At 38.9% G+C, this 12,414-nt stretch overlaps 1 protein-coding gene across 2 annotated transcripts in view; it reads right to left on the bottom strand.

Moving 5' to 3' along the window:
* The window catches only part of st6galnac3 (ST6 (alpha-N-acetyl-neuraminyl-2,3-beta-galactosyl-1,3)-N-acetylgalactosaminide alpha-2,6-sialyltransferase 3), a 129,353-nt gene that overhangs the window by 5,152 nt on the left and 111,787 nt on the right, over nt 1-12,414 (bottom strand). For both annotated transcript variants that reach the window (XM_016512996.1, XM_016513001.1), the window contains exon 4: nt 2,757-2,864. In XM_016512996.1, coding sequence (XP_016368482.1) covers nt 2,757-2,864 — 108 coding nt within the window. The remainder of the gene's footprint in view (nt 1-2,756; nt 2,865-12,414) is intronic.

Genomic DNA, 12,414 nt, shown 5'->3' with positions numbered 1-12,414 from the left:
GGCATCACAGTATGGTAAGGGGCGTAACATTTCCGTCACACGCTTGAGGTATTCGGCCAATCACAACGCACTGGATAGCTGACCAATCACAGCACACCTCGCTTTTCAGACCGTTGAGCTTTGTAAAAATCGACGCATTTCAGAAAGGCGGGGCATAGAGGAGAAACAATAATGTACAGTATGTGGAAAATAATGTTTTTTGAACCTTAAACCACATAGAAACATTGCATTACACCAAATACACAAAATAATGTTCTTTTTAGCAATGTCATATGACCCCTTTAAATTAAAACAAGATTTTTTTACTTTCCTCATTAAAAAATACTAGTAAATAAATCAATAGTACTATTGAAAAGAGTGTTTCAGATATAATCAGCTAAATACTAGCCACATGACCAACTGAATACTTGTTGCTTAACTCCCCATTAAAATATAATTTCACTTAAATCAATATTTAATCTTCATTGATCTTAATACTGTTAATTTAATTATTCTAGAAAAAAATTATCTTACACCATGGTCTATCTAAATATTTGATTCTGATTGTGAGTTAAAATGTAGATAAAATAACTATGGAAATTAGCCAAATTAACAGTTATTTTTACACATTCAAGTATGGTCAGTGGTGGACAGTAATGAAGGTTGTGGGCCCCTAAATATTTTATGCTGTAAGGACCTTTGAAATTATATGTATATGGACATGTACTGAAGTGATATGGATATGTAATGTGGTCAAGACCTGCCTGGAACAACTTTAGCCATATGAAAATAATTACACACCTTAGAACATTCCTTCAACTAATCAGATTCAAGCATTCAACAGCCCCGTAGTATAAAATTGTTAAATGCACACCTAGCTATGGATTATGCCTTACATGGCTATAGAGTATTTCTACAATGACAAGGTAACTGAAAACAGTTGGTTTTGTGTTTTTGGTGCTACGTCCACACCACTAGGTGTCAGTATTAGTTATTACATATCGGTAAACAAACAAAGGCTGCTTTCAAAATTGCCTACACTCTGAGTAGGCACTTTGTTTGAATAAGTAATTACTTCGTCAGCTAACCATGTCCCTTTAGTGGCTCGCGTTATTTTATTAGAACACGTTATTTGTTTTCCGTGCCTTTCTTAATACAGACACCAACCCATCCCTGCACATCACATCCCAAATGGTGTTTGAGGCTCACGGTATGTCATTTCCATGTACAGAACTGTTATTATGCAACTATGTCAAGGTAAATACAGTTTTCCATTCTATGGCACCTTTAATACTGTGCTGTTACCTGAATGATCCACAGCTGTGCTTTTTTTTTAGTGATAGTTGTTCACGAGTCCCTTGTTTGTCCTGAACAGTTAAACTGCTGTTCTTCAGAAAAATCCCTCAGGTCTCACACATTCTTTGGTTTTCCAGCATTTTTGTGTATTTGAACCCTTTCCAACAATGACTTTATGATTTTGAGATCCATCTTTTCACGCTGAGGACAACTGAGGGACTCATATGTAACTATTACAGAAGGTTCAAACGTTTACTGATGCTCCAGAAGGAAAAAACATGCATTAAGAGCTGGGGAGTGAAAGCTTTTGAACAGAATGGAGACGTGTACATTTTAAATTTTTTTTTGCCTAAATATAATATTTTTTCATTTAGTACTGCCCTTCAGAGGCTATACAGAAGATAGTTTCCCATAAGTGATAGATGTTTCACAGTTGACAAAATAAGTTACATTTACTCTGATCTTCAAATTCAAAAAGTTTACACATATACATACTACATTCGCCATGGTGTCATTGTCACGTGACCTACAGTAACAGTTGCGTCACTTCACTCTCATTCACAAATTCTCTCCTGTGGCTGTTTTTTAGACCTTTAGTTTATTCAACCTGGTTTTCCTGTGTTATGTTCCTGTTTTCTTTGTTCCCCATTCTCATTTGTTGCCATGGACGCTAATTATTTTATACACCTGTTTATAATATATTTATTATAAATATACACCTGTTTCTTGATTTACCTCTTGTTGTCATCCGCATCAAATGTGCAATTTAGAATTGAACCAGAAGTAGTAGGTCATCTACGAAGTACTTCAGCTAATGTTTTATGAATACTGTGAATCCAGACATACTACTCTTTTCACATACTTTTTTTTACATACTATATATTATGCGGTTTTGGATGCAGCCAAAAACCACTCCTTATGTTTAATTTCGTAGCCTATGGCCTCGGAAGGTCACATTTGTTGGCTGCGTACTTCATCCATGTACGTCATTTCAGAAAAGTAATTACTGTAAAACAAACTGTTCATTTCGAGGCATACATTATTGTAATTTCTATCTTACTTTGGAATGTAATGGTTACATTTCCAAAATGAGACAGCTTCAATGACGTATGCGACCGACAAATGCAACCTCCGGAGGACGCAGCCTTCAAAACGAGACGCTACTGAGTGCACCTTCAAATTAATGAACCAAATATAAAAGAAATCACTAAATGGAACTGATTATAGTGCTACTCCTATCATGCAGCAAATCATACCGCTATTGCTACAATGCATGGTCTAAAATTATAACTAGTGAAGAATTCTGAAGCAAAGATATTTGCGTCTATGTCTGTATTATGGCAGGGTGGACATGTTCCACAATGTTTAAAAGAAGCCCACAGCACTGCTCTGTATCAGCTCGGCTGTCCTTTTTCACTCTGGAACCAGGTGAAGCTTTTTTAAAGCCCTTTGTCAAGTGATAGATTGCATGTCAGTCTTACTTGCAGTACGTGTCATTGATCATGCCGTAGACTCGGATCTCCTTGCACATGTCCATGGCCAGAATGAGTGTGAACCAACCGGTGCTGAGATACGACCCCGACTGAATCCTGCCAACATAAAATCATCATTTCAACACGCATTTGAGTGATCTACATTCAAATGATCTACAATATAGCTCCCAAAATACTGTAATATCTCTTTTAAAAGAAAAATAAAGCACCTGTGTGTAGAACATAAACCAAGTGAACCTTATAGTGAGGACTAACAACATAGAAGCTGCTGAATACAGAACAAAAGCATCTCTCTTCACAGGTAAGAATAATTAGTTTGTGTGAAATTCTCAAAATCAGAAATAAGTACCATCACACTTTAAGTGCACATGTGCTCCCTCGACTTGTATAAAAGCACCTCTACAGACTCAGCACCTCCATCACACAGTCTTGACGCTTATATTCTCTGCAACTCTCCCCCGCAGGGCTCAGGAAAATGGTCAATCATCAAGACATATTAGAGCACGTGGCCATTTAGAGAAGCTATTGGCACCTGTGGAAAAATCCATTTCCCAGGCGCTTTGTAAAGAACACCGATTTCATCAGAAAGAGCCAACCTGCTTTCAAAGTACAGGCATTAATTCCCAGCCATCAACCCTCCTCTGCTCTGTGCAGCTTTAAATTGCCATTCATACAGTTTCTGAGTCGATGTTCAACAGAACACAACACCCTTTAATGACGGCTTCTCTGGTAGCTGGAAAAACCTAAAGGGATAAAATTCAGTCATTATTTGCTTCAAACCCATATGCTGTTATTTTTTGTGTGGTGCACAAAAGGAGAAATTTTAAAGAATGTTCATGCATCTTTTGAAAACCTCAAGCAAATTCAATAAAGGAAAACGACACAAAAATAGTGCATACAACCTGTGTGCTATTTTCCATGTATTCAGAAGCAATGAAATAGCTTTGTGTGATGAACAGGACGAAGTTTAAAGGAATACTTCACCCATAAATGAAAATATGCTGTTCATTTACTTTTTTGGGGCTTTTTTTCTTCAAGAAAACAGTAAAGAAAACTTTTAGTTGAAACCATGGTCCATGGTGATTTATAAATGCAAGTCAGCGGTTACCAGCACTTGAGAGTCAAGAAAATGTATACGCAGGCAAGACAAAATGAAGCACCTGTGGCTTCTAATGACATATTGAGGTCTTATGAAGAGAAACGATTGGTATGTGCAAGAAACTGTACGTATATGATTTTTTTGTTTATTTGATTTATTTGAGTTCAGTTTGCATCAAATACAATTTGATTTTCGATAATTGTGATCTGGCAGCAACAGCAGTTTTCCACTTAAAGGAGCAATTTGCGGACTGCTTTTCATACATATTCACAACATTTAATTATGCAAGCTTTACGTTACACATCAAATGACAAGGGAATTTATAGCAGGGTTAATATTAATTAGCCAGTTCCCGAAACCAGTCTCTCAAATGGCTTGGATATGGAGCATTCACAGCTGCATGCCCCTGATATATAAGAGTATTTTGTCTAAGTATCTTTTGTCTTATACTTTAAACAAGTCTGCCAGCACAGTAAGATAAACTACACTTGCATTAAAGAGATGCTTCTTGAGTAAATATATCTTGTTTAAAAGATTTTTAATTATTTTACCTTGAAAATGAGCGATAGTTCACCCAAAAATGTAAATTCTGTCATCGTTTACCTCCCAAACGGTATGACTTTCTTTCTTCTGTAAAACACAACTAAGATAATGTCAAGAATGTTTTGTCCATGATGAAAATTAATGAGATGAGAAACAACACTGGATCCCATTGACTTTCATTGTATTAACACTATAGCATCTTCTTGTGTGTTCCAAGTAAATGCATACACATTTTTTTTTTGCTGTCCCTTTATTTTTTTCTGTTGAAAAATCAAATAATTGTTGTTTTGTAAGTGCAACCAAAAATCATGTTTATCTGTAATTTATTTTACAATGGAAAAATATGGGGCAAGACAATGGAATAATCTTTCAAATAAACACTATTTGGAATATATAGCCACAAGCCAACATTATACAATGCCACTAGTGTGATAGAATTGCTTACCAACCTTGCGGAAATGGAGAAGCACTGCTATTCTTTACCTAATTGATTTATCTAAACAGCTCATTTTTAATGGTGCGTTTCTGCTGACTAATACAGCTGAACAGTGCTTCCCTAAGATGTTTTAAACTATTTCTTCCCTTGGGATGAGTTTTTCATTTAGCCAGAGGAGAATGGTAGAGTTGCCTAGCACTCTTTGGCTGCGCCAATTTATCTTTGTGAGGGAACTAAGTAGGGCCATTATTACCTGACACATTAAAGAAGACAGACAGTTCCTCCAAGGTAAGGTTGTGTTTACTTTCATTTCGGCAAGATCTATTAATAACCCTAAGACTGTCAGCAGGTTGCTATAGTAAATGATAGGCCTGTAGTAAGTGCACCAGCTCCTGCTCTTAAGTGGTTTTACCTGGTCAGCACAACTTCAATTTATCCAGCAGCAGCTAATGCTGCTGTAATGTACATGTTTTTAGTAGGGCTGTATTTATTAAGCTAATAAATTACATGATGTGCCGATTAATTAAATGAATCACAAATTAATCACAATAATTTTGGCTGAGAAATTACCCCCCCCCCCAAAAGATAATTTAAAGTAATTATTGTGGTAGATGAGAAAAGCATTGAATAGATATCACAAAAAGCAGCTTTAGAAAAAAATATTTTGATTGTGTAACTAATGATAATTAATGGGTATTGTCTTTTAAAGAAATATTGAAATACATTTAAAAAAAATGAAATCATACTCTCACAATATGAAACTAAAACTGCCAGTAGGTGGCGGCAAGTAATGAGTTATTCGGTCAGATTACTTAATCTAAATAGCTGATTCATTCAAGAACAAAGCTGTCACGGTGCGTGCGGGGAGATGAAGCGAGGACTCAATTGCAGGAGAAATGGTTATTTATTTTGATAATAAAAATGAAACAAACTCAAACCACCCCGAAGGGGAAAAACAGACAGGCAGGCCTAAAGCTGCACACATGCAGACACGAAACACACACAATGAGAAATGACGGATCAGCCCAGGATGACAGACACAAGGAGAATAAATGGGAACCAAACGAGGAGGCTAACGAGGGAGACACAGGTGGATCAACTTAAACTATAACGAGGTAACAAGATGGGAGGGGCAAGACAATAGAGAGGAGAGAGCATATGGCGACAGACAAACACAACACAAGCCATGTGCTCACAGCAGCAAGAGCGGAGCCTGCCTCAAGGAGGGAGCCGGCAGGGCAAGCAGCTGGGGTAGAGCTGACAGAGGGCGGAGCTTAAGTGGAGCCCACAGGGCGTGCAGCTTGAGCTTGGGCGGCGCCGGCCGTGCGTGAAGCTTGAGCTTGGGCGGCGCCGGCAGGGCACCAGGCTCTAGGGAGGCCTCCCGGCCTTGACGGACGGAAGAAGCCTTCTTCCTCCTCCTCCGTTTCCGAGAGGGTGGCACTGCAGTAGCATGCTCCAGGGGCTAATGGGCTCATCCAGGGCATAATTTAGCAGGTCCTTCAGCGCAGCGTCATTATAGCCCAGCCCCTCTGCCGCATTCCTGAACCCCATGGCAAACTCCCTCAGCTCGGTCCCTCGTTGCCGGAGGGAGCTCAGGGTCTCCAGCTGGAGCATGCGCTGGTAGAGGGGGCTGGAGAGAGTAGAGACCGGTAGGCGGTGTGAGCCCATTCTCCGCTGAGTCCCCATGTTGGCTGATCCGTTCTGTCACGGTGTGTGCGGGGAGATGAAGCGAGGACTCAATTGCAGGAGAAATGGTTATTTATTTTGATAATAAAAATGAAACAAAAATAAACTCAAACCACCCCGAAGGGGAAAAACAGACAGGCAGGCCTAAAGCTGCACACATGCAGACACGAAACACACACAATGAGAAATGACGGATCAGCACAGGATGACAGACACAAGGAGAATAAATGGGAACCAAACGAGGAGGCTAACGAGGGAGACACAGGTGGATCAACTTAAACTATAACGAGGTAACAAGATGGGAGGGCACATGGCGACAGACAAACACAACACAAGCCATGTGCTCACAGAACACAGTCATCTGGTGGCCCTCCTGGGCACACCTGCTGCAGACTGCGACAAAAGCTACTGACTATCTTTATGAATGGGTCACTGAATCATTGGCTGAATCATTTGTTAAAAACCACAGATTCGTTCAATAACAAAATACTGCTGTGTTGCTCAGAGACGCACAATATTGCATCTAAAATTTAACACCATATCATATCATATTTAGTGAACTATTTTACTATTTTACTATTTTATGAACTCTATCACATTTGAAATTATGCATATATTCGGGGGGGAAAAGACAGATCTCTTGTTTGTGTGATATTGATAAACCATACTCATACAGGGACATTTTTGTCCCTGTCAATAAAAGGTTTGTATTCAAATTTCTTGTATTTATTAATATAAATTTGATATAAATTAAGATTTCTAGGTAATAATGACTAACACTAAATGTTGTTCCTCACACAGTTTTATTGTATGACTTTATAAAGCAGAAAGTCCCAAAATGCTGTGGTTTACAGTGAATTCAGAACAGGTAACGGGCGTTGTTATAGGCACAATGCAGAGCTGCATGAACATGTCTTTTTTCCAAGTAAAAACAATATATATCTAGAATATAAGTATTTTTTTCACTTTAAAATTTTTTTATTTTTCTTGAAGCAATTCTGCCAGACAAAATACACTGACATTAAGAGACACATATATATATATATATATATATGTGTGTGTGTGTGTGTGTGTGTGTGTGTGTGTGTATATATAAACTAGAGCCTTAATATGTAATGCCGCGTTGCTTCTTGAAGAAAAAACTACTTTATTCAAAGATTTATTTTAAATCTATTTATCTATTTTAACTTGAAAATGAGGGATAGTCCACCCAAAAAATGTACAAGAAAGATACATTTGGAACACAAAAGAAAATATTTTGAAGAATGTTACAGTGTTTTTGTCTATATAATGAAAGTCTGTGGGATCCAGTGTTGTTTCTCAGCCCACTGAATTTTATTGCATGGACAAAAACAGACAAAAGCATTCTTTTAAAAAAGGGGAGGGGGGTACATTTAAAATATTTTCACTGAAGCAGCTTAACCTCGTATCAATTCAATTAAAAAGAAATACATGATAATAATGAGAATGAATGGTGTTTTATTCAAGTCTCAATGGGTTTTGCGAGACAATTAATAATCTCTCAAAGGTGATCTTGTGGACCACTGGTTAAGGTGATCTCTTCGAATTGTAACAAGGTAAGATATCTTTTGCTTGTTTGATTCAGTTAAAACACATGCTCAGATGCTTCCTGTAAGTTTTAATTGTTATCCTGAGGTGTGGATTTCATATTATTTTCCCACTGTTTTCTGCTTAAACCTAAAAGTGCCATTTCTTTATCTGACTTTTGCATGAAATATGCAGCCATTAATGCTACTACCATAATTTCTGTATAGATCTGTGGTAAAAAATAATAGTGTGTACTGCTGTAAAACCTTTTTAAATAACACTATCTACAGAAAATGAAGTGAATGAACAGGTGAATTTAAATTAAGTTATTAGCAACGCTCCTGTAAAATAAAATGCAGTAGGGGCCCAATCACACCAAGAACAATAACTAAAACAATAACTTGTGTTGTATGTTCTCTTGCATTTAAGTTCCCTTTCATGGGAACTTCGAACTGCGTCCTCCAGGGGTCGCTATGGGGAACGCCTCGTCGTGACCCGTGTCTGAAGCATACATTGAAAAAACACCAACTCCAATTGGCGTGCACTGCGAGCGTTTTTTCCAAGGGAAAAGCTCCTCTCTCGTTTGTCTCTCTTTTCGAGGAAAGAGGGGCAGCCATCTGCTTCCCGCGATTCAGGACCCGCCGCTGCTGAGGCATGGAAGGGAATGAGCTCGTGGGGATCGTAGGTGGATCTGGCCGATGAGTTTGAAGGGGGGTTTCCCTTTTGCGATCGTCGGCTGTGCACGAGAGTGAGCCGCTGGAGGATGATGTTATTTAATTTAACATTGACTGATTCAGGGGCCAGTGCTCTCCTGGGATCAGCCCAGCAAAAGCAGGAAATGTCTGAGGAGGGCAAAGAAGCTGAGGCTGAGCCTTCCCAATCCTCCTGTCCTGCGTATGATGAGCTTTTGGAAATTATGGATCGCGCCACGGCGAGGCTTTACTTGCCGTGAAGCGGGTGAAGAAAGAGACGTCGCGAGTATCTCGATGAACGTTATTGTTGTATTTGAGCTTGCCTCTCCCGTTTGGCCCAGTACTTCCGGGTAAACAGATGCTTGGAAAACTCTAAAAGTGGTAAGTGTGCAAGTTATGCTTTGCCCACTTTTCTAAAATCCTGTATGGTAAGGGTTACGTGTTATTGATCTCGTTCCCTTTCTTTGAGTTGGTTAGACCCCGGTACCTTGGGCTCCACTCAACATGTTGTAGGTCGAGCCCCCTTCTCGAATTGAGAACTAGGTGTGTTGCTCCCACAGCTAGGTAAATTATTGCTAGCTGTTCCAGCTTTGGAACATGCTGCAGGTCGAGCCCCCTTCTCGAATTGAGAACTAGGTGTGTTGCTCCCACAGCTAGGTAAATTATTGCTAGCTGTTCCAGCTTTGGAACATGCTGCAGGTCGAGCCCCCTTCTCGAATTGAGAACTGGGTGTTTGCTCCCTCAGCTACAGATTTACTGCTAGCCACTCCAGCATATTAGCCGTAGACGTAGCGTTTTTGGGGATGCGCTATCTATGGGCTGCTTTTTCAGGGTGCCACGAGAACCCCTAGAACGGTAGTTTTTGAATCCACATAGCGGCTAAGTGTGCACGTTATGCTTTGCCCACTTTCTAAAATCCACATAGCTGGTAAGTGTGGAACGTCTCAGGTTACTTATGTAACCATGGTTTCCTGAGTAGGGAGACCTCTGGGTTTCTTGCCATGCTGCGGACGCAAGCTTCAGACGAAGAAGTGAATGATGTGTGCTCCCGGCACCTATTTATACTATAGTCGCACCGGTAGTGACGTCATGGCTGTCGCCGGCCAACGAGTTGGTGTTTTTTCAATGTATGCTTCAGACACGGGTCACGACGAGGCGTTCCCCATAGCGACCCCTAGAGGACGCAGTGTCTCGTTCCCTACTCAGGGAACCATGGTTACATAAGTAACCTGAGACGTTCTCTTTCATTTAAGAATCATGTAGAATATAAATGAAAAACAATGTTATTTTCAGACTTAAGATTTAGTGTAACAAAGGTTTTTAATTTAAGGTAGTTAATTTAAACTCACTGTATTACATCAGTCTGGCCTAATCCAACTCAAGTCCAACTAATCCGATCCAATTTAACTGACTTTGAATTAAATAAACAGTGTGGAAAAACTTTATTAAACTAAGTAAGAGTAATGAATTAATTGTTTTAGTGTAGATACAGCAGAAATAGGCATCAGGACAAGACAAAGCAAGAATCAAACATATTGTCAAAATAACCACTATACAGCCATAGTTGTCATTTACAATCATGACAGGAGAGACTTTTTGCCATGGCCGACTGAATACATCATCAAAGGAAGCATCTCCAATTGCTTAGCAGGAGTTTCATTTTGTCAGTGTGTTTTGAGAGGCAATCTGGCAATGGAATTTTGTTTATATTTTGTTTATATTTTTAAATATTAGTTTATATTTTGCTGAGTGGTCGTTGCGGTTGTCATCCGTGACGGAAAGCAGCAGTGTTCTCTACCGTGCACAGCTCTCAGACATGCTCCCTGCTTCTCTATTGCATGTTTGTGTGCTTTAAAGTGAAATCAAGAATACATGTTGTGATGTAGAGCTACAATTTTGATTTATTAAAACAATAACTTATATCAAGGTAGGTTAAAACCCTGAACCCCATATACGGTATACTGCTTGTCCAACCAGCCGTGCTCTAAAACCCATGCATCTATATGCTTGCCTCCAAAATGGATAAAAAAAGATGTCAAGTTGGTTACTTGAATTGGTCAACAAAAATAATTCCTCCGTCAAATCACTGTACATGTATTTTAAAGGGATGGTTGAAAATTGTCACCATTTACTCACCCTCAAGTTGTTCCAAACCTGCATGAATTTATTTATTCTGCTAAATACAAAAGAAGATATTTCGAAGAATGTTGCCGTTAGCCATTGATTTCCATAGTATTTTTTCCATTGGTTGTCAACATTCTTCAAAATATCTTCTTTTGCGTTCGGCAGAAGAAAGAAACTAGAAGAACTATCCTTTTAATAATTGTAATGGTATTCATATATTGTTTACATTGCAGTTTTGACTTGGACATGAGCAAACATTACTACAGACGTGATATCTACACAATACATCTAAATATGCATTTATGTAGATCGGGGGCGCATTCCCTTCAGAAACAATGTAATCCACTGCGAGTTCAGCGGCTCAGATGTCCGGAGTAAATGAGGACTGCTATGTTCATTATTACATCCAACAACAGAACACCTCAATCGCTTAGGAGTCAATCTTATCTACATCTGCTCTGGCGGTGAAAACAATGGCGGACTGATGACAGCTCACTCAGGGCGGGTCTAAGGTAAGACACTAGTCCAGTATTTGCTGAAACGCTACTGTCAATCAAACATCTGAGATCGGCTCGATTTAAGAAAGGGGAAAACATTTTACGAGATAAAAAAAAAAAACACTGGGTGGATTTTTATCATTATAGGGTGGTTGTGTACACACACTGTCAACACACATTTAAGTTCAAACAACTTGTAAAAGTGCATGTAGCATCCTATGACCCCTTTAAGATTACTTGATTAATATTCATAGGTCAGGCCTCTGTCATTTTGAGGCGATGGCACATACTGTATGGAGCCACTTGAGTAAATCTTGATGGATGTCTTGGCCCACTTTGCAAAAACAGTTACGTTAGCCATAAGGGATGCTTTCATGCAAGAGATACATTCATCAAAACACCATGCTTCATGCAATGGCATATTCCTGGATGTTTTGAACCCTCACCACATTCTCAAAGGAAACCTAGGCAGACATAAGTTTTGTTTGTGCATTCTGTAAATAGTGCTCCATAAAGTTTCAGTAGCTAGAGCTCTTTATGAGTCATAATAGCTCAGTCTCAGCAGTGAATGAACAGCCTCAAAAGAAATACATGTACGAATAAGGTGACCTCAAATGTTAGTACATTCACAGTCTTGACTGAGTTTCTGTACAAGGAGAATTTCAAAAAGTTTAATATGACGAGTCGAAGCATGAACTAATTTATCACGCTACTCACTCTTTCCACTTTGGACTGCTTACTGAACAGATTTCATCTGTAGAAATATTCATTAATCTATGACAAGCTAAAGCCTTATGCTCTGATCTCTATCAGCTCAGAGAAACAGCATTGCGCGATTTTACCATCTTTCATGGTTGGAAATAGATCTAATGTCTTTAATGTCAGTTTCAGCTCATCTGAGGATAGCTTGTGCATTTAAAGTAAGGAGAAATATTTCTGGATTTGATTTATTGCAAAGTTAAGCAGATTAATTTCATTTATGTGCAGATTTTTGCATTAAGGCATGCTAAGATCAATTCAT

The sequence above is a fragment of the Sinocyclocheilus rhinocerous genome, unplaced genomic scaffold, assembly GCF_001515625.1.
Source record: "Sinocyclocheilus rhinocerous isolate Xijiao unplaced genomic scaffold, SAMN03320098_v1.1 scaffold1724, whole genome shotgun sequence".
Taxonomy (NCBI): domain Eukaryota; kingdom Metazoa; phylum Chordata; class Actinopteri; order Cypriniformes; family Cyprinidae; genus Sinocyclocheilus; species Sinocyclocheilus rhinocerous.
This window is presented reverse-complemented; position numbering and strand designations above follow the sequence as displayed.